The 21174-nt window shown below is 32.8% G+C and overlaps 4 protein-coding genes across 7 annotated transcripts; 1 reads left to right on the top strand and 3 right to left on the bottom strand.

The window, feature by feature from the left end:
- Nucleotides 1-937: 937 nt before the first annotated feature.
- LOC127261814 (WRKY transcription factor 72A-like) lies at nt 938-3891 on the bottom strand. Its single transcript, XM_051290220.1, has 4 exons — nt 3748-3891; nt 2693-3229; nt 2384-2497; nt 938-1833 (listed from the first exon to the last, which is right to left on the bottom strand). Exons 1-4 carry the CDS (start codon nt 3832-3834, stop codon nt 1135-1137), a joined length of 1437 nt encoding a protein of 478 aa, XP_051146177.1. The 5' UTR covers nt 3835-3891; the 3' UTR covers nt 938-1134.
- Nucleotides 3892-5377: 1486 nt separating this feature from the next.
- LOC127261653 (single-stranded DNA-binding protein WHY1, chloroplastic-like) lies at nt 5378-10173 on the bottom strand. 2 transcript variants are annotated; one of them, XM_051289946.1, is made up of 8 exons: nt 9871-10171; nt 9408-9505; nt 9201-9293; nt 8802-8896; nt 8582-8655; nt 7829-7917; nt 7602-7716; nt 5378-5653 (listed from the first exon to the last, which is right to left on the bottom strand). In XM_051289946.1, the coding sequence occupies exons 1-7, from the start codon at nt 10106-10108 to the stop codon at nt 7621-7623; spliced, it is 783 nt and encodes a 260-aa protein (XP_051145903.1). In that variant the 5' UTR covers nt 10109-10171; the 3' UTR covers nt 5378-5653; nt 7602-7620. The 2 variants fall into 2 exon arrangements, with proteins under 2 accessions (XP_051145903.1, XP_051145904.1); XM_051289947.1 differs by lacking the exon at nt 5378-5653 and adding an exon at nt 6722-7084 and having other exon boundaries at nt 9871-10173.
- A 90-nt stretch (nt 10174-10263) lies between these two features.
- LOC127261652 (uncharacterized) lies at nt 10264-12456 on the top strand. The gene is made up of 8 exons (XM_051289944.1): nt 10264-10572; nt 10675-10730; nt 10882-11044; nt 11195-11283; nt 11355-11487; nt 11620-11712; nt 11788-11890; nt 11966-12456. The coding sequence occupies exons 1-8, from the start codon at nt 10396-10398 to the stop codon at nt 12325-12327; spliced, it is 1176 nt and encodes a 391-aa protein (XP_051145901.1). The 5' UTR covers nt 10264-10395; the 3' UTR covers nt 12328-12456.
- On the bottom strand, nt 12403-19227 carry LOC127261651 (alpha-amylase 3, chloroplastic). Of its 3 annotated transcripts, none has more exons than XM_051289941.1 (13): nt 18944-19227; nt 18275-18405; nt 18065-18119; nt 17846-17968; nt 17619-17739; nt 17171-17514; nt 15637-16319; nt 15191-15380; nt 14570-14676; nt 14127-14376; nt 13896-14018; nt 13119-13286; nt 12403-12955 (listed from the first exon to the last, which is right to left on the bottom strand). In XM_051289941.1, the coding sequence occupies exons 1-13, from the start codon at nt 19223-19225 to the stop codon at nt 12797-12799; spliced, it is 2736 nt and encodes a 911-aa protein (XP_051145898.1). In that variant the 5' UTR covers nt 19226-19227; the 3' UTR covers nt 12403-12796. The 3 variants fall into 3 exon arrangements, with proteins under 3 accessions (XP_051145898.1, XP_051145899.1, XP_051145900.1); XM_051289942.1 differs by having other exon boundaries at nt 15637-16316; XM_051289943.1 differs by lacking the exon at nt 13119-13286.
- Nucleotides 19228-21174: the final 1947 nt, after the last annotated feature.

The following is a 21174-nucleotide window of genomic DNA, read 5'->3' as shown; positions in this document are numbered from 1 at the left end:
ACTGCAGATACGAGAATTTAGGATAAGTATAATTAATAGATAATTAAAAATATATTAGTGAAAATAATTAACAAATAAAATAAATTATTATAGATTAAGATTAAGATAACCGATTAGTTTAATTAAAATTAAAAAAAATTAAATTAGAAAATTTAAAATGAGATTAAGATGGGTAATCATTTTTTTTTTAAAAAAAATGACATGAGATGTGGACAGACAAAAACGACAACATTGACATGGTAAGTGGGACGGAGGGAGTATATGCTTTTATTTTTTAAAAAAATAATGTATAATTTTATTTTTAAAATTAATATATAATTTTACTTTCAATAAAGTGATAATTTTATTTTTTAAAGTTACGCGTACTTTTATTTTATAAAATTTTATGTATAATTTTTTTTATTTTAAATAGTTATTTGTCTTGATAGCATTTAATTATTTATTTAAAATTATTTTATTTGTAATAGTTATTAATTATAAATGTTAATTTTAATATATGTAATTTTTAAATAAAATATAAATTATATGTGTATGGATTATAATGTAAAAATAATTAAAGTTAGGGTGTAATTTATAAATATGAAAAGTTGTATAAAATAATACTCCTTCCGTCCAGGTACAAAGTATACATATTTATATTTTGAGAAGTCCAATTACAAAATAATTATTTTATTAAATACCCAATTTTTTTTCACAAATACCCTTACTTTACATCATATTATTATTTTTATACCAAAAACTAAGAACAAAAATGTCATTACACTACTTTTATATATGCATTATAATTAAAATACTATTATTTTTTAAACTTTTTGAAAGTAAATGTAAGGGAGGGAGTATAAAAGAAGAATATATATATAATATACTTTTTGGAGTAAAAATTGAAGTTTATGATTAGAGTAAAAATACTGTATATCAACTGTTGTAACAACTGCAAAAATGGAGTGATGGTTAAAGATCAAAGTCATGTAAACAACAATAACTAATCTTACTTCCTCTCTACTACACAATTGACAGAAAGATTGTTTTTCTTCTGTAAAAAAAAAAAAAGAAAACATATCCAATCCTTATTTACAATACAATGCCTTAGAAATATACTGATTTTGATTATTATTATTATTATTATTATTATTATTATGAGTTGGGAAGCTTGTCCTGCCGATGCTCCCATTGCCGCTTCCGATCGGACGGCTGCGAAAAGCTGAGCTGAAAATCCAACGGCTCAGGATGATTTCTTCCTTGAACCTTATTTCCTACAAACGAAGTGATGGCTGCTGCAAGTGCTGTCTGAAAACCAGGGCTGTTCGTAATCGCCATGGTTGCTGCAGCTATGCTTTTCTCGTCGTCACCCTGCAGTAGTCTCGAAGAATTAGCCATGGCGACGTCATTGTTGTTGAAGGTAAGAGGTTGATGATGAGGAGGAGGAGGGTACGAGGATGCAGTTATGTTTTGTAAGAAAGGATTGCGGCAATGATTATTCGAAGAGGTCGAAAAGTTTAAGGATGTTTGGGAAGAAAGTGTGTTGGAGAATAATAGGGTTGATGGGAATAATTTGCTCGAGTAATGGCTCGGCGCCGTGAGGTCTAAAATGACAGTCGGGTGGGATTGTGTCGTCGAGATTGTTAGGTTTGGGAATCGGGTTTTTGTGAGGTTGCTCGGGGAATTTGTGAAGTTATAGGCCGTGGTGGTGGTGGAGGAGGAGGAGCAATTGAGCATAGCTGCCGCCGCGGAGGTGGTGGAGGCGATGGTGGTGGCGGCCGGCGGCAACGGGTGGTTGTGTGTCCCTTCATATGTTGTGGTGAGGATTGACATGTCGTCTACACATCTTTGTACCTGAATATCGATAAAATGACGAGGATTATTTACTTTGTAGATTTCTAACCTAAATTTTACTCTTCATTGATTTATTTATTATTTTAAAATATATATATTTATATCAAATCAAATATTTATTTTAGATTGTGGATCCTATGCTGTTGATTTGACTACATCAGCATACGTTATACACATTATTAACATACGTTAGAATTATAATATAACATATAATTAATTATAAATATGATGAGATATGTATAAATATATATATTGATATGCTGATTCAATCAAATCAGCACCACGCTAACTTAACCGGATCAACCGCTGATCTATGCCTTTATTTTTTTATGAGCTCAAAGAAATTAATCGTGTAATTATATGAGTTTGAGAATAATTACATATATATGCACACACCAATGTAAGATATTCATCTTGTAAAATACTCAAAGATAGATTATTTTGGTATATGTATAGTTAGAATGATCACATTATCTAAAAGATATATAGCCTAATATAAAATTAAAAAGTTCGATAAAATTAAGACAATGGTAAATGAATGGTTGCTTACCTGTTTTCTTACGGGACATGATGATGAAACTGTGCAACGGTAATAAGCTCGCGGGCAAGGGTTCCCCTTGGCTATCTTTTGTCCGTATTTTCTCCATTGGCATCCATCGTTCATCTAATATAAAAATATTAAACAATCATAAGAATATGCGTGTGCGTATACAAAAAAATATATGCAAGACAAATTAATTGGTGATTTTTTTTTATTATTTTTAACTTTGATTTAAATAGTGAATTATATTTGATACTTTGTCCAAAAAAAATAGTATATTTTTCAAAAAATTATAACGACTGTATAGTAAAAACTTACCGTTTGAGTGTTGCAAAAAGCTCTTACAGAAACCCTAGGTTTCTTCAGACTAGGGTTTTCTTGAATGATCTCATCATCGCCACTTCTTGATTTTTTTGAGCTCCCATCGCCTACCTCGGTGTTCGCCGTCTCGTCGGATTTGTTTTCGGACAATATTTCTTCCGTAGAATTGTCCGGATGGAATTTGCAATCTAGTCCAAGTTCAAGCCCATCATTAGGGTTTCTTCTTCTATCGTCGCAATTAGTGTTTACAATCTTGTTCTTCTTGTCGTTGGTTTTTGTCTCCTCCATGTCCGAATTATTACATGATCTCCCGAGACTTAGAGAAACGAGCGTCTCCGAATCATCATCGCCATCGGACGAGGCAGATGAATTCGTTGACATTTTCGGATGAATATTACTTTCTTGATCTGCATTGTTGAACTGCCTCTTTAAGGAATTGTAATCTTCCATTGCTTGAGATAATCTCATCTTCAGTCTTTGATTTTCTTCTTTAATTCGATCCATCTTATGTTTTGCTGCTCTTAAACTATCTTTCTGTTGTAAAGAAAAATTAAATAATATTAGATATATTTATATATAGGATGCATTCTATTAAAAAAAAAAAAAAAATTACTATGCAATTTACCGGCCTAGGGATTACAATCAAAACAATATTGACAACACACGAAATATAAACTGCTAGAAAATTAAATATAAATTAAATCGATAATATATAGTTTATATCAATATAATATAAATACAATAAATTAACTGACAACACATACTAATAATAATAATAATATGTTTTAATTCATGTCATGTAGTGTCTAATAATATTTCGCTTGTCACGATAATTAGCCCTAATCAACATTATAAGCACAACTATTATGATTATTTAAGAACATATTATGTATGGTTTTAATTGATTTTCAATAACCATGAAATTTTGAATTGAAGTAAATGATTTTTAACATAATCACTCAATTAATGATCAATGAATTTCTTGCTCTCAAATCAATTAAGCATGATAAAATTAAACCTCAAGAAAACAAATACTTTTTTTTTCCTTTTACCTTTTTGTTGCCTTCTTCAACATTAAAAGTTTCTTCGACTTCTTGACCGATAGAAAACTTGATCGCCGTTTGCGCCATACAAGTCATGCTTCAATTCAGCTCGCTCGATCTCCTCGATCTATTTCTCTTTCGATTTGTGAAAAAAGGAAGAAAAAAACCCATGTCTTAAATCGAAGGCTATGGTTGATTTTATAGACAAAACTCCCTCATTGAACTTTGACTTGTGTAATAGTAATAATAAATTGAAATATTCAAAATCATCACGTTCTAAGGAAATTCAGGCCTTCGCATGTTACAAACAAATGAAAATGTCAACTACGAGGATGTCAACTATCTCTCATTTAATAATAATAATAATAATAATAATAATAATAATAATAATAATAATAATAATAATAATTAGTACTTGTGCATATATTCAGTACTTTTAAAAATTGTTTTTCAACTTTAGAATGTTTATTTATTGAATTAATTGGATCAGATTAACTATATATATATATATATCTATATATATATATATATTGTACGTTATTTACTGATAATTATATTATATATTAAATAAAATTTATATACGTTAGTTTAGTTGAAAATATATATATCAAATTTATTAAATTTGTCAAATTTTAGGTGCTAATGTTAAACTTCATCGTTGATGCAGATAGAACCATTAATTCAAAATTTGATGTATATAAATGAAATGTTAGTCAAATTTGATGCATTTTGATTTATTTATTAAGATATATATACTTCGTTACGTTACATAAAAAATCAATAATTAAAAAATAGCATATATCTTATGATATAATTTAAAATATATCCAAATGGAACGTATGACATCATATAGAAGTTGAATTATTTATATTATTTAATATGTCCAGTACATATAAATTAGTATTAATGAGTGTCTTGGTACATCTAACATAGATTAAATTTGGTGGATTATTTTACTATGCCACATTTGACATTTCAGTCCAGATCTTCTAAGAGTTGACCAAATTTTAAACAACTTTAAATAGTTATATTAATTATAATAAATATTTTTTATATAATTATTTAAATGGTTGATTGATTAATTCTTTAATCCACATCAATTTGAAAAGAGGATCAGTTTTTTCTTTTTTTTTTTTTCCTTCTAATTCTCCCATTATTCATAATTTATCATGTTCACATGTGAAATTAGTATGTATAAGATTATATTTTTTAACTTTATTTTTGCATTGTTCATGAAAATTTTAAAAAAATAAAAATAAATCTAAAATATATTACATCAAAATGTGTACTTATAAACAAATATATATATATATATATATGGATGTACCGTGGGAACTATGTCGGTGCTATTTTGAATTTTATAATTAAAAACAATATAAACAGCTCAAAATACAGATATTATTTTATTAAAAACAGAATACCTTTTTATTAAATTAAATACAATATAATAATACTAGTATGAACAAAAGGACAAAGAAGAAATATGATCAAATAAGTATATTTCCAATTAATTAATTAGATAATGAAATCTAGTATATTTAGAAATTAGATCAATAAGTATCGAGCTCAATTTAGGAAATTAATTGAAATCCAGTCAAGGTTCCAGTTGGATGCTATTATGATGCCTAACTTTTTGCCATTAATGCAACAAGTCATTGTTGACCAATATAGATCAACCAATATTCAAATTTGATCACCAATTTGAATAATAAAATTATCAAATAAAAATAAACATAATTTTTTTTTACCATATTTAAATAAAATTATGGTTCTCTTGCTAAATAATAACTGTAAACATCTAATGAAATTCAAATTCAATCCTCATCGACCAAACCATACTCGTCGATCATTGGCTGCAAGAATACCGTTGGCGGCGCTTTGATCGGGTCCTGAGCTCCTTTTTTCAATTTTTCAACTGTACAATCATCACCATTTATGGTAAATATATATTTAAAAAATAAAACCATCAAGTAAAAGCTAAAAAGAATATCTTCATAGTGTTCTATTACTATATAATTTCTCAAAAATATTACTAAAAAAATACAATATGCTATTCTCTCTATCCCATAAATATAGTCTTATTAGATTTAGCACACGAAATTAAAAAAATATTAATATTATATTAGTATTGGTAAAAAGTAATGATAAAAAACTTTATTGCCCTTGTGTAAAAAAATAATGACAATTGTGTAATAAAAATAAAAAATGGTGATATAGTTATTTATGGAAATAAGACTATTATTTTGGACCGAACAAAAATGGTAAAGAAGACTATTATATTGAGATGAAGGGGTTAGACCATGTTGATTTGATCAAATCAATAGTAACATAAAGGAATTAGCAAATTATTGTACAATATATTGTACATCAATTCGTTAGCACATTAACTTGAAACAACAAATCAACATAAGGCAGATATCATATTTCGTGTTATATAATACGTTATAGATTGTGTGATAATTTATTATTTTCTTTATAGACATTTACTATTGTGCTGAAATCAAAATATATTTTGCTAAAAACAGTATATATTTATATTCTACATCAATATTTGTTTTGATTTTTTTTTTATGGACATTGGCTAATTTGGTATCAACACAGTAACCGGAGGGATAATATATACATAAAACAGTAAAAGTCAACAAAAAAAAGAAAAAATCACACAAAAGTCGGCAAATGCACCCTATAATAATAACACGACTACTCACGCTCGTTCCGTAAGGGATGATCTGATGGTGTAGAGATGGACTCGTAACTATTAAGTTATAAATTCAAATCCCGAAGTTTCAGGTTTGACCGAAAGTTTATCCAGGATATACACATAGCCAAAATAATTAAAACTATATACTCCAAAACCCAAAGAAAGTTGTCAAAGTAAAAATTTCTAATTATTTTATTAAAATCTAATTGCATCGTCACATTCGACTAATTTTATCATAGTAAACATGCCAGCCATTAAATAATAACACTACAAAATAGGTCAAAACATAGACTTGGATTGATATGCATTATTCAATAAGATCAACAGCTCATCCACAACTGAAACACCATAAGCAATTCTTCAATTTGCATTTGAATACTCTTAACAAATGCATTCACAAATATATATATATATATATATATATCGTCAAATACTCCCTTCATCCAGTGAGATCCTCAATTAGACAACATCTACAACTAGTTGTTTATTTAATACGTACTGAAACGGGTCAATAAATCTGTATTTAAGCGCAAGAATTCGACTGTTTCGCTCGGCTGCTCTGAATTGTTTTCACAACAATGTTGACCTAAGAATGCGTATCTATCACTGCGTAGGCTCGATGAAATTTTTTAATCCTACCAAGAACTGAGGCGAAAGTCAATGGAAATATTTAAAGACGAAACTCAATGCATTGAGAAGACAAGTGTAGAACTAAATGTTTCCTTGTCTGTCTAAGATATCGAAGACCTTAATTTCAGACAGCACAGCTCGAGCCATGTTCACTTGCCAACTCGTTTGAAAGAACACGGCAGAGAGAGCAGAATTATTACCACTCTAGTACAACGAATGAAATTATCAATTTGATATGCAGGTGGACAAGTTGATCTATAATTCGCGAAGTCAAACCTATTTGGTTGGAAAAGTCCTATTTAGATAGTGAATTATCGAGTAATTGAAGGTTTCATATGACGAATGTGGATGGCGCTGATGTGTATTTTAGCTTTAAAAAAGGAAGTGACGATGATGATGATTATACGACGCAATTAGATCATATTTGACTATTGATAATGAATACGCGTCCTTTGTTGAAGTAAAAGCACATAGAAGAAAATTATATAGTCGAAGATTTGAGGTTGTAGGAGAAATTTGTGTTTCTATGTACCTGGCAAAGAAGCTTTAAATTATCTGCTCCATTCATAGTCTTTCGTATTAGCACTGTCTTCGGGCTTCAAGGAATTTGCGAAGGCGTACCATCCTAATAAATACGGTATAATGAACTGCAGCAACGACGTAATTGATCAGTGAACAGAATATGGCGCAGCTTTAAAATTAGCATACAGTTTTGCTGAAGCTTTAAAATTAGCATACGGTAGAGGAGCTGAAGCTTACATTAAATGCTGATACGAGCACGGCAAACTCTGCCTTTGTAATGGGGATATAAATGCTCTCATCCGACTTTGTGAGCTTGTTTTGAACACCTAAATGATTCAATGTCCGCGAATTAAATTACTCCCTTCATTCGAGATATTTATGCACTTTTGGTTAGGTACAGAGACTAAGAACGAACACGAATATTTTAATATAAAAGTAGGGGAAGTAAAAAGTAAAATGGAGGTATTATGAAAATCTATTCAAGAATTAATAAAAAAGTAGTAGAGTAAGTAGAAAAGTAATGTCAAATTGATTATTACTCCCTCCGTCCCTGATATTATGAATGATATAATTAGTAAATGATTAAAAAAATATTAGTAAAATTAATTGTTATGTAATACAAATAATTATAGATTAATATTAAGATAACTAATTAGTCTAATAAAAAATAAAAAAATTATAAATCATAAAATTTAAAATGTATAATACTTTTCTAAAAAATAAAAGTGACATATGACGTGGGACGTGGGACAAAAATGAAAAGTATGACTTTATATATAGGACAGAGTATTTGTTAAAATAGGATAATAAAAATTGAAGTCGGATAAAATATTTACTAATAAATAGATTATGTATAAGTTTAGCTTAACAGGCAAAAAAATTTGAAGTAATTATTTCGTATGAAGGTAGAAATACATAAACGTCTATATATATACATACGACAAGATATGAAGCATATGGAGTGGTTACAAGCTGATCACAAGATCTTACTCAGATTGAAGAAGTGGCCGGAACCATCAGGCAACGGTTCCACCTTCAACACTTTCTTCACTTTCCCTTCATCGCTGCACCGATCAATTTGCAAATGGGAAGTTACAAATCACAGTCAATTTGGACAAGATGTAAACAAATGGAAGATTATCCGAATGCTTGCAAACAAGAAATGATGTCCTTCCAATGCACAACAATTACCAAGGTAAGATGATCTCACCTTCTACCCATGTAAGGATCATGGTAAAATTCGCAAGAATCTCTTGCCCCGAGGCTGATTATGTTTCCAATTTCACTCACGGACAATGAGAATACCTGGAGATTCAGGAAACCACACACCATATATTGAAATAAATTGCAAGATCAAGTTTAAAATCATGCTAGATTGCTAGTGTAGCTTTGTCATCATTTTTACCGATCATTATGAGTGAAAAGTTTAACGTTGCTCTCCAAATAGTCGATTGATAGTAGTTAGCGTACGTTTTTTAAATTCAAGAATATCATCCCCACAACATTATCAATTGTGCAACTATAGTTCGCGATTACATGTTTATACACCGAAAATATGAATTGAAAATCAATACAATACAATAGTATATGCTCACACGAACACACTTACCTGCTTCCTATCCCAATCATATTGACGAATGCCGGATGCAGGAGCAAACTGGAGCAAGACACAGCCCTCCTTCGACAATTTAAAAGCTCCAGACTGAATCAAACACCAAATGTACAGGCACAATCATGAACAAATAGTTCAATAACAAGAGAAGTCATAATATATGCAAACTGACGAGCATTGGGGATTGCTCAAAGAACGACATACATCTAAAGGGTAGAACTCAGGGGGCCGTGGCTCCACTGTAAGAGCTGCTTTCCCTTTATATACAGAGTACCCGACATAAAGTCTCGGCACAGCTTGCCCTGCCATTGAAAGTAATTCGAAGATTAAATCCTTCATCCTGATATCCTAATGTGTCAAAAGTATGATTGATCATTTCTATTACACGAACAGAAAAGGTTTTCATAATTCTAGCCCTTAATGTGTCAGACGCTTTGCAGATTCTGCATAAAAACATCCCAATGCCAGTTTCGATCACTTTCTTGATTCAGTTTCTTAAATTTATACAACAAATTTTTGCTAGTACGACAATCAAAGTAGTTTCGAACGGAAGGAAAAATGTGCAGAACAATTCAATTTGGCTGCTAAGTGGATGCAATTAAACTTAAACAGTAAAATCAAACCTCGAGAAGAAGAAAATCAAGACAAAATTAGGGTTTAAACTGACCAGGCGATGGAGAGCCATGGGAATAAAACCTCTGCCGCTGATGATTCTGTTCTTGAGGTCGCGCGTACTGAGCCTCGAGCTTGAAAGAACCACGCCGTGGAGTGTCCAGAAAAGCATCGGTTTTTCTCGAGGGGAATCTAGCAGAAATTGGGACAAGTGAATTAGATGAGGATAATTTGGAAGGATGGTGGATTGGGAGCCCCCCGCCTGCAGAAACGCTGGGGCAGAGGCTCACCATAGCAGAAGTTTCTATGTTGAGTTTGTGAGAAAATTGGAATCTTGATAAGGGTTTATTTAGGGTTTAGGTTAAAATCAGGAAAAGGGTAAAAATTATTTGTGTAAAAAAAAAATGAAGGCCAAGAAAATAGTCAGAGTATGTAATTGCGTACACCACCACTCATTTGGGCATCACTATCCCCTGTCTCTCTCTCTCTCTCTTACTCTCTCTCTGCCTCTTATCCATCCATGGATTCCAAGGTTTTATCTTTCCCTTTCTCTATTTCCCCAGCCTAACAGGAAAACGAAATGTACTGTGTGTGGTCATCATCATGCCGAGTAATGGCCCCTCAATGGAGAAGGTGCAGCAGCCATGGCGTTTTGCATCAGTGCAAGAGGAAACTGAGCTTTGCCCCTTCAACTGTTTTCTCTTTTTCTTCTTCCACCAGTAATGATGACATTTCTGCATCTTCCAAACAACCACAAGTAAATTCTTCTCGCTTGCTAATTGTTATCTTTCTGGGCTCCTTCAAACTAACCTTTTTTTTTTTCTTTTTTTTTTTTTCTTTTTGCAATATTTTGTTGCAGGTGGGATATGACCCTTCTGAGGAGCTATTTGGACTTGCCGATGATCTTCACCCAAGGTCTTGTGTTTTCTATTTTGTAATGATTTTTTTTTTTCTTTGACTTTTGTACATTGTGAACCAAAATTGTTGCTTTTGTTTTTTCGTACATACACATACATTTATAGCCTTATGGTTACTGTATGTATCTGATTCTTGATTATTTGTTTAGGAATGTGTCTTCTTCATTGTCCAAACCAAGATCATGGTTTGGTCCAAATGGTCAGTATATTCGAGAGTTGCCTTGTCCAAGTTGCAGGGGAAGAGGTTACACTCCCTGTGCTGACTGCGGAATAGAAAGATCCCGGCCGGATTGTTCGCAATGCAACGGGAAGGTAAAGAGCACCGGTTTTTAACTTTCGAATTTGATTGATGCTATGTATTTTGAAAAGATGAACGGTTGATAAATAGTTCGAAAACAAAGTTGAAAATGTAAGTTATGTGCCGCATAATTTAAACTTTTCGGTGAGATCGACATTTCACAGGGTATTGTCACTTGCAACCGGTGCCACGGAGAATGTGTCATCTGGGAGGAGTCGATTGATGAACAACCATGGGAAAATGCCCGCTCAATGTAAATTTCTTCCATATGTTACTCTTTTGAAACTCATTTGTCGTTCTCTAAATGATCGATTATTATTACAGTTCTCCCCTCAAAGTGAAGGAAGATGACGAAGTCGACAAGCTGGATATAAAGCTGAAGGCGAGGCGAAAAGCTAAGAATGCACATCAATCTTCGGATCCTCAAGTTAATTTGAAGATCAGCCGGTCGTTAAAAGTTAGTAAACATTTATACTCCAATGATCGCTTAAATGATCATCTCACCTAAAAGTTTAATCAACTAGCTAACTTGTGCACCGATTCATTAGTTCTCGACTTTAATCTTCTTTGTTTAGTTGGATGTTTGCAGAGCCTCAATGCCAAAACTGGAATATTTAGTAAGAGGATGAAGATTATACACAAAGATCCTATACTTCATGCACAGCGCGTCACGGCTATAAAGGTTCGTCGTCCTTTTGGCTTCGACTGTTGAAAAGTTTTCACTTACTGAAGACAAAAAACCTGTTTTTCTGAGCAGAAAGCTAAGGGGACTGCTGCTGCTCGGAGGCACGCCTCCGAGGCTATGAAACGATACTTTGCTGATCCAGAAAATCGGCGCAAGAGAAGCATTTCGATGATAGGTACATCTTCGAAACAGATTTCTCTATTGTATGAAACCAGTAATCGAACTATAAATCCAACGTTTCGCCTTGCAGGCGCTAAATTTCACTGCAGAAACTGCGGGCAGGAGGGCCACAGGCGAAATTACTGTCCCAAACTCATGAACAAAGGAGTTGACAGGCGAACCAGATGCCGGGTGTGCGGGGAAAAGGGGCATAACCGAAGAACATGTCCAAAATCAGCGCCCAATGATGAGAAAAGCATTACTACCAGGGATCGTCATCGCTGCAAGATATGCCACCAAAGCGGGCATAACCGGAGAACATGTCCTCAGGTGCCTGAAGTCAAAGCAGCAGCAGCTGAAAGTGAAACCCTGGCAGTGTCCAAAAGGCGTTACACCTGCAATATCTGCCGGGAGAAAGGGCACAACACGAGGACTTGTCCACAAAGGAAGTGACAGTAGTTTTTGCAAAGATGGTTATTTAAAAGAAAGCGTGACATGATCACAATGTAACATAAACAACCTACTGTATCAGACGCACGAAAGATAAATTAATTGCATAGTGTCAATACAGTTTGTATAAAAGTATTGCAGAGTATGATCAAAAGTTACTAGCATACAATCACCTGTCTTAATCGTGTGTATCGTTGTGTAAAATATAAACATCTTGTGATGCGCCTTTGCTGTGATTCGGATGGTTTATTTAGTTTCCAGCCAGCCTCTCGTCGGTTTCTTATTTACCGACAATTACTTAGATGAAAGCATTTAGGCCAAACCTTAGGATTGTAGCAATCTTCTGGACAAATAATTGTCGCAACTTTATGCAGACATAATTATTGACACATTTCCAATGAACTTTGAGTCTCTTACGAGACTGTTTGATAATCTTAAAAATGGTGAGAAGAAACTGTGGCGTTGCCTCTATTTATGATGTTTCCCAGACTTTGTAATCTCGGCCCTCAATTGCCAAAGACCAGTTTTGTGAGCCAGTTGAGGGCTCGAAATGACCAGGTCCAATCTTCATTGCTAACTTGTCATCAATAATTGCTGCATAAACATCTCTTTCTGCCATCACTATTTTAACCTAAAAGTCGAAGCAAACATTGTCAGAACCAATATAATCTTTTATCCAAAGCCCCTCACATTGTAAGAATAAAAGCTAACACGCAAACTAAAATGTCTTCAGTTTACGACTCTACTGCAATCCCATTCTCATAAAAAGGGGGATGATGAATGCAAAAACTTACTGTGCTCCGACAATGAATCTTTTTTCGTTTTCTGATGGACATAAGTGCTGCTATTTCAGATTGGTATTCAGAAAAGATGTGATCATAGAACACTGACGGCGTTCCAGGGTGAGTCAAGATATAGGCATAACCTTGCATTTCTTTTCCACCGGGGAATCTCCAGTGGCCCTATGAAATATATGAATAAAGCAGGAGAAAGTAGACTCAGTGATACAAATTTGTTTTCAGTAAGTTTTTAGTAAAAAGACAGCTAAGAAAATTAAATATTTGTTCAGTCTGTTGGGTTGGCACAAGAGAACGATCATGAGATAATTTTGGAAATTATTCACTTGAGCAACCAAAACCAAAACATTTAAATTGCAATACCATCAATCACAGTCCACGAGAAGGAAACAGAATATTTTCATCTTGGTGCATTCATACAAATATCAAGATAGCTAATTGTCAAGTGAACCGAAGGTTATATCTTAGATATGCGGGTGTTCTCTTCATTGGAAAGGAAATCTACACGTGTGTGTGTGTAAATGAACTGCCAAACAATGACACTCTCGGGTTCAATCAGAAAGGACTCATCATGAGGCAGAAAATTAAAAGTATAATTCTTCAATTAAGAGATTAGCTGCAAGGATAACGTTTTAGTTTCACTAAGTTGGCATGAAACCGTGAAATTATGAGTGGCTCGATGTACATAGTTACTAGATGAGAAAGAGAATTAACTGAAAGTATTGACATGTGAAATAGTAGAGAAAGAATAACATAAATGTAAGACAGTTCAACCTGAGTGGAACCAGTATCGTGATTCTCAATGAAAGTCACAGCCCTAGATGGCCACCATCCTACCACTCCTGGCGGTTTTCCTTTCTGATCCGACAATCTCCAATATTCACATCTTTCAAGTGCCTACATAGCAAAGATCAAGAGAAAAGTAGAACATGTTTACACAAAAGCCTCAACAGAAGTCAATTTCATGCTACAATAGTGAAGGATCATATATACTAATATACTTACTGAATGAAGGATTCCTTTTGTTGTGACGTCAAATGCACCCGCAGTCCCATTTGTAGCATTTATCCAATCAACAATTCTCTGTCTATGCGCGTCTTGATTATGATCCATCTCACCATAAGTGTAACTAAGTGAATCCCAGAACTCTCCCACGGCAAAGTAAGGCTCAGTAGCTTCCAAGTAATCCTTGACATACCCACCCCAAAAACCTCGGACAAAATCAAGCCTCCATCCATCATAACCTATTTCTTTTCTGTTTCCCCAACAGTGCAAATAAGATTGGTTAACAAATAATTTGAAAAAAGTAAGAAATTTTAGCTAGAATACACCAAAATGCCATTCTTAATCAAACCAATATTCAACATCGAAATGCAGTAGTGTTTGAAAGTCTGGCAGCTTTAAAACAAATTATGAATAATCAAAATTAAAATAATTGATCAACATACCGTAACCACTGTAACCATTCCTTTATATCTTTCCTCACAAATTCTTGGGAATGATCAATGTTTGGAGCTGCATGAAAACTATCCCCACTACTCTTATTGCCCCGTCCCTATTCAAACACCAGCACCACTTTAGACTTGAGGCATAAAGCACTTGGTGTCAATAATTTTCTAACAGAATCAATCCAATATTGATTTATTCATACAATATATACTTTTCACTTTAGCAACTTCTCCAAACTAAAATCCATGATGTTTATAGGTCAATAGCAAGTTAGATGATAGACAGAAGAGAACAGATCGACGGACATTCTGTAAAAGATAAAAGGTCACAAATTAGGTGTGGAATAAGACATTAAGCGGCACCCTATTTAATTAGCAAAGATCAAGGAAATCACAATTAAAACACTAGTGTTGATTAAGAAAGTATAGAAAAGAATGCTTACAAAAACTTCGCATTCTTCATTTTACTTTTTCTTTCCCCATAATCTTTGACTTAGGGGATAGAATATTCTTATATACTATCTAAAGCATCTTCAAAATTCATGATTACATTATAGAACACAACAGGAAAAAAAATCAAAAAAGGAGGCAGCTTCCTAGATGAATGGATGGTGATCACACCTGGAAATGTGGATCATCAGAAACTACTGCACGATCATCCCAGTTTAAGCGGCCACCAAAAATGTTCCATACACCATTTGAATTCTTATACTGAGCACATCGATGGTTTAAGACAACATCCCCAAGGACAGTAATCCCAACTTCATGCAGTCTCTCCACAAGAGTCTTTAATTGATCCATGTTTCCATACCTGACAAATATCATTACAACAGTCTAAACAAGTTGAACTGCATATAATTAGCCACTATTAACAACAGCAATTTTCCTTTGGAATCGATCCCAGGATATAAACGGAGAAATGTTTCATATAGTTCCATTAGAAAATTCCGCATAGCAGCAAAATATAACAGTGGATATGATTACCAAATCAGATTGGTTTTATACTATTCCTATTGTAGTAACCAAATCAAGCACATGTACAAGCATTAATTACTATTAGATGATACCTGGAATTCAAGTTGTACAAATCTCGAGGCATGTAGCCTTCAGGTGACACAGAATCAGTGGGTGGAGGCAACCATATCACAGTAAAACCAAACGATGACAAGTCTGACGCTTTATTGTAAAGCTCCATGTACCAATTTCCAGATTTATGTGATTCCCAGTTAAATCCTTGGCACAGTATTTCGAATCCTGAACCAGTACCTGAAGATATCTTCACAGGGGTTTGCGAACTTTCAGTTTCTGACGGATCAGTATCTACAGGTTTGGGCACAGTACTTTGGAAGATACTGTAGGCTTCTGCAGCTAGCTTCTCTATTTCATGGAGTATGCTTTCCTGTGCTTCCTTACTTTTAGTTTTTCTACTCTTTTCAGTTGCAATATCAGTTACTAAACTCCTTATCTCATTAAGGATATCAGTTGTTTCTGAAGATACTGTTACGTTTGATTCAGCATTGTCTTCCTCAGCCCCTGCAGGGCCAGCGAACTCCTCGAGCAATTCCACGTTTCCAGAATGAATAATACCAGAATCCTTGTCTGTTACTACAGAAGTTTCTAAGGGTATGTAGAAGTCATTTCCTTTCCAATTTAACCATGTATTATCTTTCAGCTTCAGCACATAAACAAATGCCACAAATCCTTCATCCAGTGTAAATGAACCCTGAGCACCACAGCCATCTTCCTTCTTCTGCATAGAAAGTATAAATGAACACAATAGAGAACAGAGATTAACCGATTGAGTACAACATGGCACCACTGTAAAAGTAAGACTTTGGTGAAGATAATACGTATCAACTATCAACTACTAATATAACTATATCACCACTCCCAATTATTGCTCTAACAATTAGCACTGTTTGATTCATTGCATGCTTTCCAGGGACTTGTTAAAGAAAGACTGATTATTTTACTTGCATACAAAAGTTAGATTTTGTATGTAGATAACGAGTTCCTTACCTACCATAAGTTAACACCTATTTGACATTATCCCATAATAATAACAAGTGCAACTGCTGAGTATTAAATCCCCCTGTTCAACCAGAATCTTTGTATGCATACTATCAAGAGATAATTGTTGTCAAATACGAAATATCTTTTAACATCTGATTTAATTTCATGTACATTTAATGATGAAACGTCACAGAAGATGCACAAGTCAAGAAAAAGAGCACATAGCTCTGAAGAAAATAAGTGATTGCTAAATAATCACACCTACTGCGGCATCTGGCACGTCGTATTTATCCAATTTAAGAAAAGCTGTACAAGTGTTATTCACACTTCTTTCAGTAGGATTGGCTGTAGACAAAGTAAATAAAGACGTAGGAAAGAAAGCAAACAAAATGTCTCAGGAGCTAGAAAATAGACCCTTCCCAAGTTACAGAGAAATGAACATATTCAGATAATATATAATTGGTGGAATTTCTATTTTCATAAGAACTCAAGAATATAAGGTTACTCAATCTAAGATAAAACAAGCGTATCAAAGTCTAACATATTACCGAAATTCAGTATGATTTTTGTTTACTTCTTTTGATATACCTGTAACAGAGTACGCAAAGCCTTATTCCTGAACATGCTTGTTTCAGAAGGATATGGACCTGCTGGAATTTCCCACGATTTACCTTCATCTCTGCAAACACCCCAGTGAACAACAACATCTCCAGGTAAATCAGTTTCCAAGTACACAATATTTTTTGCAACATCTGGGCAGTGCCTCACTGACACACTTATTGAGTTACTAGTAAATACTTCCTTAAAGACAGGGTGCTCTTCATAAACACCTTGAAGAGGTCCATTTTTCAAGTTAGATTTCCAAATTTGATCTCCCCTAGAATCAGAAGCTTCGGGTTTAACAATGAGGTTGGATATCTGTCCCAATGCATCTGCCACAATAAGTAACCATTCAGCAAGCAATAAGAAGAATGCAGGTTAAGTAGGAATTCTACCTTGAAGGATAATAATCAAATCTACCAAAACCAATAGCAACCTGACCACATGTCCGTGTTCTTTTTCATTTCTGTAACATTTCCATCATCCTGAGGCCGGCCAATAAGGGGCACTCTGAAATCTCTTCCTCTATGTTGATACCAATGCCCACTTTCCTCATCCTAGACCATATTGAAGGTCAAAAATTACTTGGGAGATGCTTAAATCATCAATCACTTTAAAAAGAAAAAAAAAAGGATAACATTTACTATAGCATTGTAGAAGAACCTTTAGTACAAAATTTATAGCCGCAATAGAACTGCCCTTATTAATGTCAATCTTTACTTCAGAAATTGCTTCTTCTTCCGGCAATGCAGATGATTTTTCAAAAGGAGTTTCAATTGCATAGTCCTGCAGGCTACCAGAATCAACTTCTGCACAATGTATTGGATAAATAAAAGAAATTAAATATGAACATAAACACTAGGCAGAAGTACCAATAGCTACCTTAATGGGGACAGAACCCGGAGGTCTCATACTCAAAGGGGGCTGATCCCACTCACTACAGAAACAATTCACTTATCAATTCATTATTAGAAAGTTTCACCATTACACATCCAAGAAACATAACTAACTGTGTTGAAATAAACAAACTCTTTGGATAACATCAACAAAAGTCAATAATTTTAAAAGCAAAGCAAATAACATAACCCCCACCTGCCAACATCATCCAGATAATGAACTCCCCAGTGAAGAACCCATTTTCCGAGTAAACTGCATCCCACAATAAGCTGCATATTTTCTTCATTTTCCCCACTGTCCAATCTGATTGTAATCTTTCCCTCCAACTGTCACTCCAGGAAAATAAAGGTTAAAATTGGCTCAAAGGATAACAATTGAAGCATTCTTGGACCAGAATATCATTAACCGTAAGTATTTTGGCGATCACCTAAAGTATTTTAAACTAAAAAACACGTCAGCTTAACGGCAGTAAGAAGATCAAAGCGTTAACACTCTCTCACCTCCTTTATTGCAATCGATTTGAACAATGATACGAGGAAACAACCTTTTTGGGGCAGTTTACCCAAGATTCAAGGAAAAAGAGACACGGTAAGATGACTTTTTCACTAAAGAGCATCAAATATAACCAAAAGCAAACCTACAAAGGACATCAAAAAGGTTCCTAATGTTCGTGCACGCTTTTCTTCTCAACGACAGGGTTACACGACATGACGATCGTGACTTGGAAAAAAGAATAAATCAATACAAAACGTTCATACACATACAGCTACAAAAACCCCATTATCAGAATTACGCGAACCATAGTATAAAAATCAGCAATTTACAGCGACTGAGCTTACAAAATATTCATAAAACGTCCATTACCTTTTCAGCTCGCTTCAAATCGAACGTTTCGCTGAAGGTAACCTCAGAAGATTCAGAAGTCTCGACGGCGGTGGCTCCTGAGGACCGGATAGCAGTGGAATTGAGGAAGCAGACGTTGCCGCGGCCGTTTGTGGCGCTCCTGCAAGTCAAGTGAAAAGGTGTGGGTTTTTTCGAAGCGAGGTGCAAGGTCTGGACAGGCCTGAGAATTGCGCGGCGACGGCGGTGGTGGTGGGGGGTGTGACGGTGGGGGGTGAAGAACAGATCCGTTGTAACCGCTGCCATCTTCTCCCCTCAACAATGGATCCATTCGGTCGGTATATCTGAAAGATATAAATAGGTATGTGTATTGAAGGCAGTGATAATGTCACACTGCCGTCTCGTCGACGCGGTCACGGACAATCATGCTACATATCAGTATGTTTGTTTGGGTATTTTGCTGAAATTTACTATTCATCTAATTTTTTTATCAAAAAAAAATACTATTAATTAAATTCTTATTTTTTATTTTTATATTATATTAAAAATTTTAATTTTACATTCAAAACATCACATCAATATTTATTTATATCTTCATCATACAAGTTCCAATTTAAAATTTTTACCATTCAAATTCCAACTCAAAATTCAAACCCCAAACAAACACACAATATTATCAAATTTTAATATCTATAAAAATTATTTATTATAAATAAAAATACAATGTATATATATATATATATATATATACATATTTTGTTATTAAATTTACTATGTTTTTATATTTTTTTGTTAGCGTTGCTAAATTTATATGTAATAACTGCTCATAATTTTATTATTTTTATTTAATAAGTAATAATTAATTTTTTATTATTTTAAAAACCTCAAAAGAACAAATTTGTATAAACTAATCAGACCTTAATTAGCTGTTTATATATGTATTTTATAATAGTAATATTAAACCTTTTTTTAGAAAGATGTTTATTTTAATCCAACATATTGAGTATAATAATTATTTTTATTTTTAAGTACCCATTAACTTTAGAAGGTTTATTTGTACATATTTTTCAATTGATTTGTGTTTAAATTTGGTAGTACAATTTATATAAGAATAAAGGCATTTGTTGAAATATTTTAGATATTCAATTTTAAGTTTAGTAAATTTATATTTAAATTTGATTTTATTCATATATATATATATATCAGATTACTTTTGATTTGAATCTATCGATTTTGTTTCGTATTCCTATTTCTAATAGCATTGAAGGGATTATTATTTATCAACAACAACAAACAAAAATTGTGATAATTAATATGATGTGCTAAAAAATAAAAAATAAAAAATAAATATATTTTCAATTTTATATTTTCTATTCAAAATATTTTCAAACTAATTATTTGAAAGTCATCCATAGTTATCATATGTTGCTTAGCGTAAATGAAACCTTAAATGTAATACTACTAATATTTATTGAGCTACGTGTTTTGTTGGGGTCCGAAATTAAAAGATAAGAAGCTTTTTGTGGCAAAGTGGAAGCCTATCCGCACGTGATAATAAATGTAATTTGGAAGCAACAAAAAATAAAAAATAAAAAATAAAAAAATTCTAAGTTATTTTAATGTTTTAATTTTTTACGACAGTTAAAAATTTAATAAAAAATATATATATATTTCTATTTTGGGACGTGTCAATTACAAAATAACTGTTTCATTAAATACTCTATTTTTTTCCACAAATATCCTTATTTTATATCACATTGTTCTTTTATACCAAAAATTTAAAGTAAAAAATGTCATTACACTACTTTAACTTACCCATCATAATTAAAATATTATTATTTCTTAAACTCCGCACTAAAAGTAAATATATACTTAGCGCTTGGACGGAGTGAGTATTAACATTTGTCGTAATATTATTTGCATAAATCAATATAATATAGTATTAATAGACTATTTTTCTTTAAAAATATCATATACTTTCTCCGTCCAAACTATTTATGCCACAATATTTGGATACAAAATAAAAGAATAAAAATATTTTAATATAAAACTATATAAATAAAAAATAAAATGAAGTATTATTGTTCACTTTAAAAAGGTAAAATATTTCAAATTAAAAGCATTAAACAAATAAATCTTTACCAATAAAATAATAGAATAAAAAAATAATAATAATTGTAATTTATTTATTTTTTTTAAAAAAAGGAGATAATAAATTACGGTTGGATAAATTTAATTATTATACAAAAGTTTAA

Source organism: Andrographis paniculata, unplaced genomic scaffold (assembly GCF_009805555.1).
Source record: "Andrographis paniculata isolate CXL003 unplaced genomic scaffold, ASM980555v1 Contig64END, whole genome shotgun sequence".
Classification (NCBI taxonomy): domain Eukaryota; kingdom Viridiplantae; phylum Streptophyta; class Magnoliopsida; order Lamiales; family Acanthaceae; genus Andrographis; species Andrographis paniculata.
The sequence above is the reverse complement of the archived record's forward strand: the minus strand, read 5'-3'. Positions and strand labels throughout refer to the sequence as shown.

Excerpts from the sequence above, each read along its gene's own strand:
- LOC127261651 (XM_051289941.1), bottom strand. The coding sequence starts at position 19,225 with ATGGCAGCGGTTACAACGGATCTGTTCTTCACCCCCCACCGTCACACC. Across the intron at positions 17,740-17,845 it reads CTATAAATTTTGTACTAAAG|GATGAGGAAAGTGGGCATTG; the intron begins GTTCTTCTACAA and ends AATATGGTCTAG. Across the intron at positions 16,320-17,170 it reads CTTTGCGTACTCTGTTACAG|AAGAAGGAAGATGGCTGTGG; the intron begins GTATATCAAAAG and ends CTTTCTATGCAG.
- LOC127261653 (XM_051289947.1), bottom strand. The coding sequence starts at position 10,108 with ATGGTGAGCCTCTGCCCCAGCGTTTCTGCAGGCGGGGGGCTCCCAATC. Across the intron at positions 9,506-9,870 it reads CCATGGCTCTCCATCGCCTG|GGCAAGCTGTGCCGAGACTT; the intron begins GTCAGTTTAAAC and ends TTTCAATGGCAG. Across the intron at positions 9,294-9,407 it reads CTGAGTTCTACCCTTTAGAT|TCTGGAGCTTTTAAATTGTC; the intron begins GTATGTCGTTCT and ends TGTTTGATTCAG.
- LOC127261652 (XM_051289944.1), top strand. The coding sequence starts at position 10,396 with ATGTACTGTGTGTGGTCATCATCATGCCGAGTAATGGCCCCTCAATGG. Across the intron at positions 10,731-10,881 it reads GCCGATGATCTTCACCCAAG|GAATGTGTCTTCTTCATTGT; the intron begins GTCTTGTGTTTT and ends TTATTTGTTTAG. Across the intron at positions 11,284-11,354 it reads TGGGAAAATGCCCGCTCAAT|TTCTCCCCTCAAAGTGAAGG; the intron begins GTAAATTTCTTC and ends TTATTATTACAG.
- LOC127261814 (XM_051290220.1), bottom strand. The coding sequence starts at position 3,834 with ATGACTTGTATGGCGCAAACGGCGATCAAGTTTTCTATCGGTCAAGAA. Across the intron at positions 3,230-3,747 it reads TTGAAGAAGGCAACAAAAAG|AAAGATAGTTTAAGAGCAGC; the intron begins GTAAAAGGAAAA and ends TCTTTACAACAG. Across the intron at positions 1,834-2,383 it reads CATGTCCCGTAAGAAAACAG|GTACAAAGATGTGTAGACGA; the intron begins GTAAGCAACCAT and ends ATCGATATTCAG.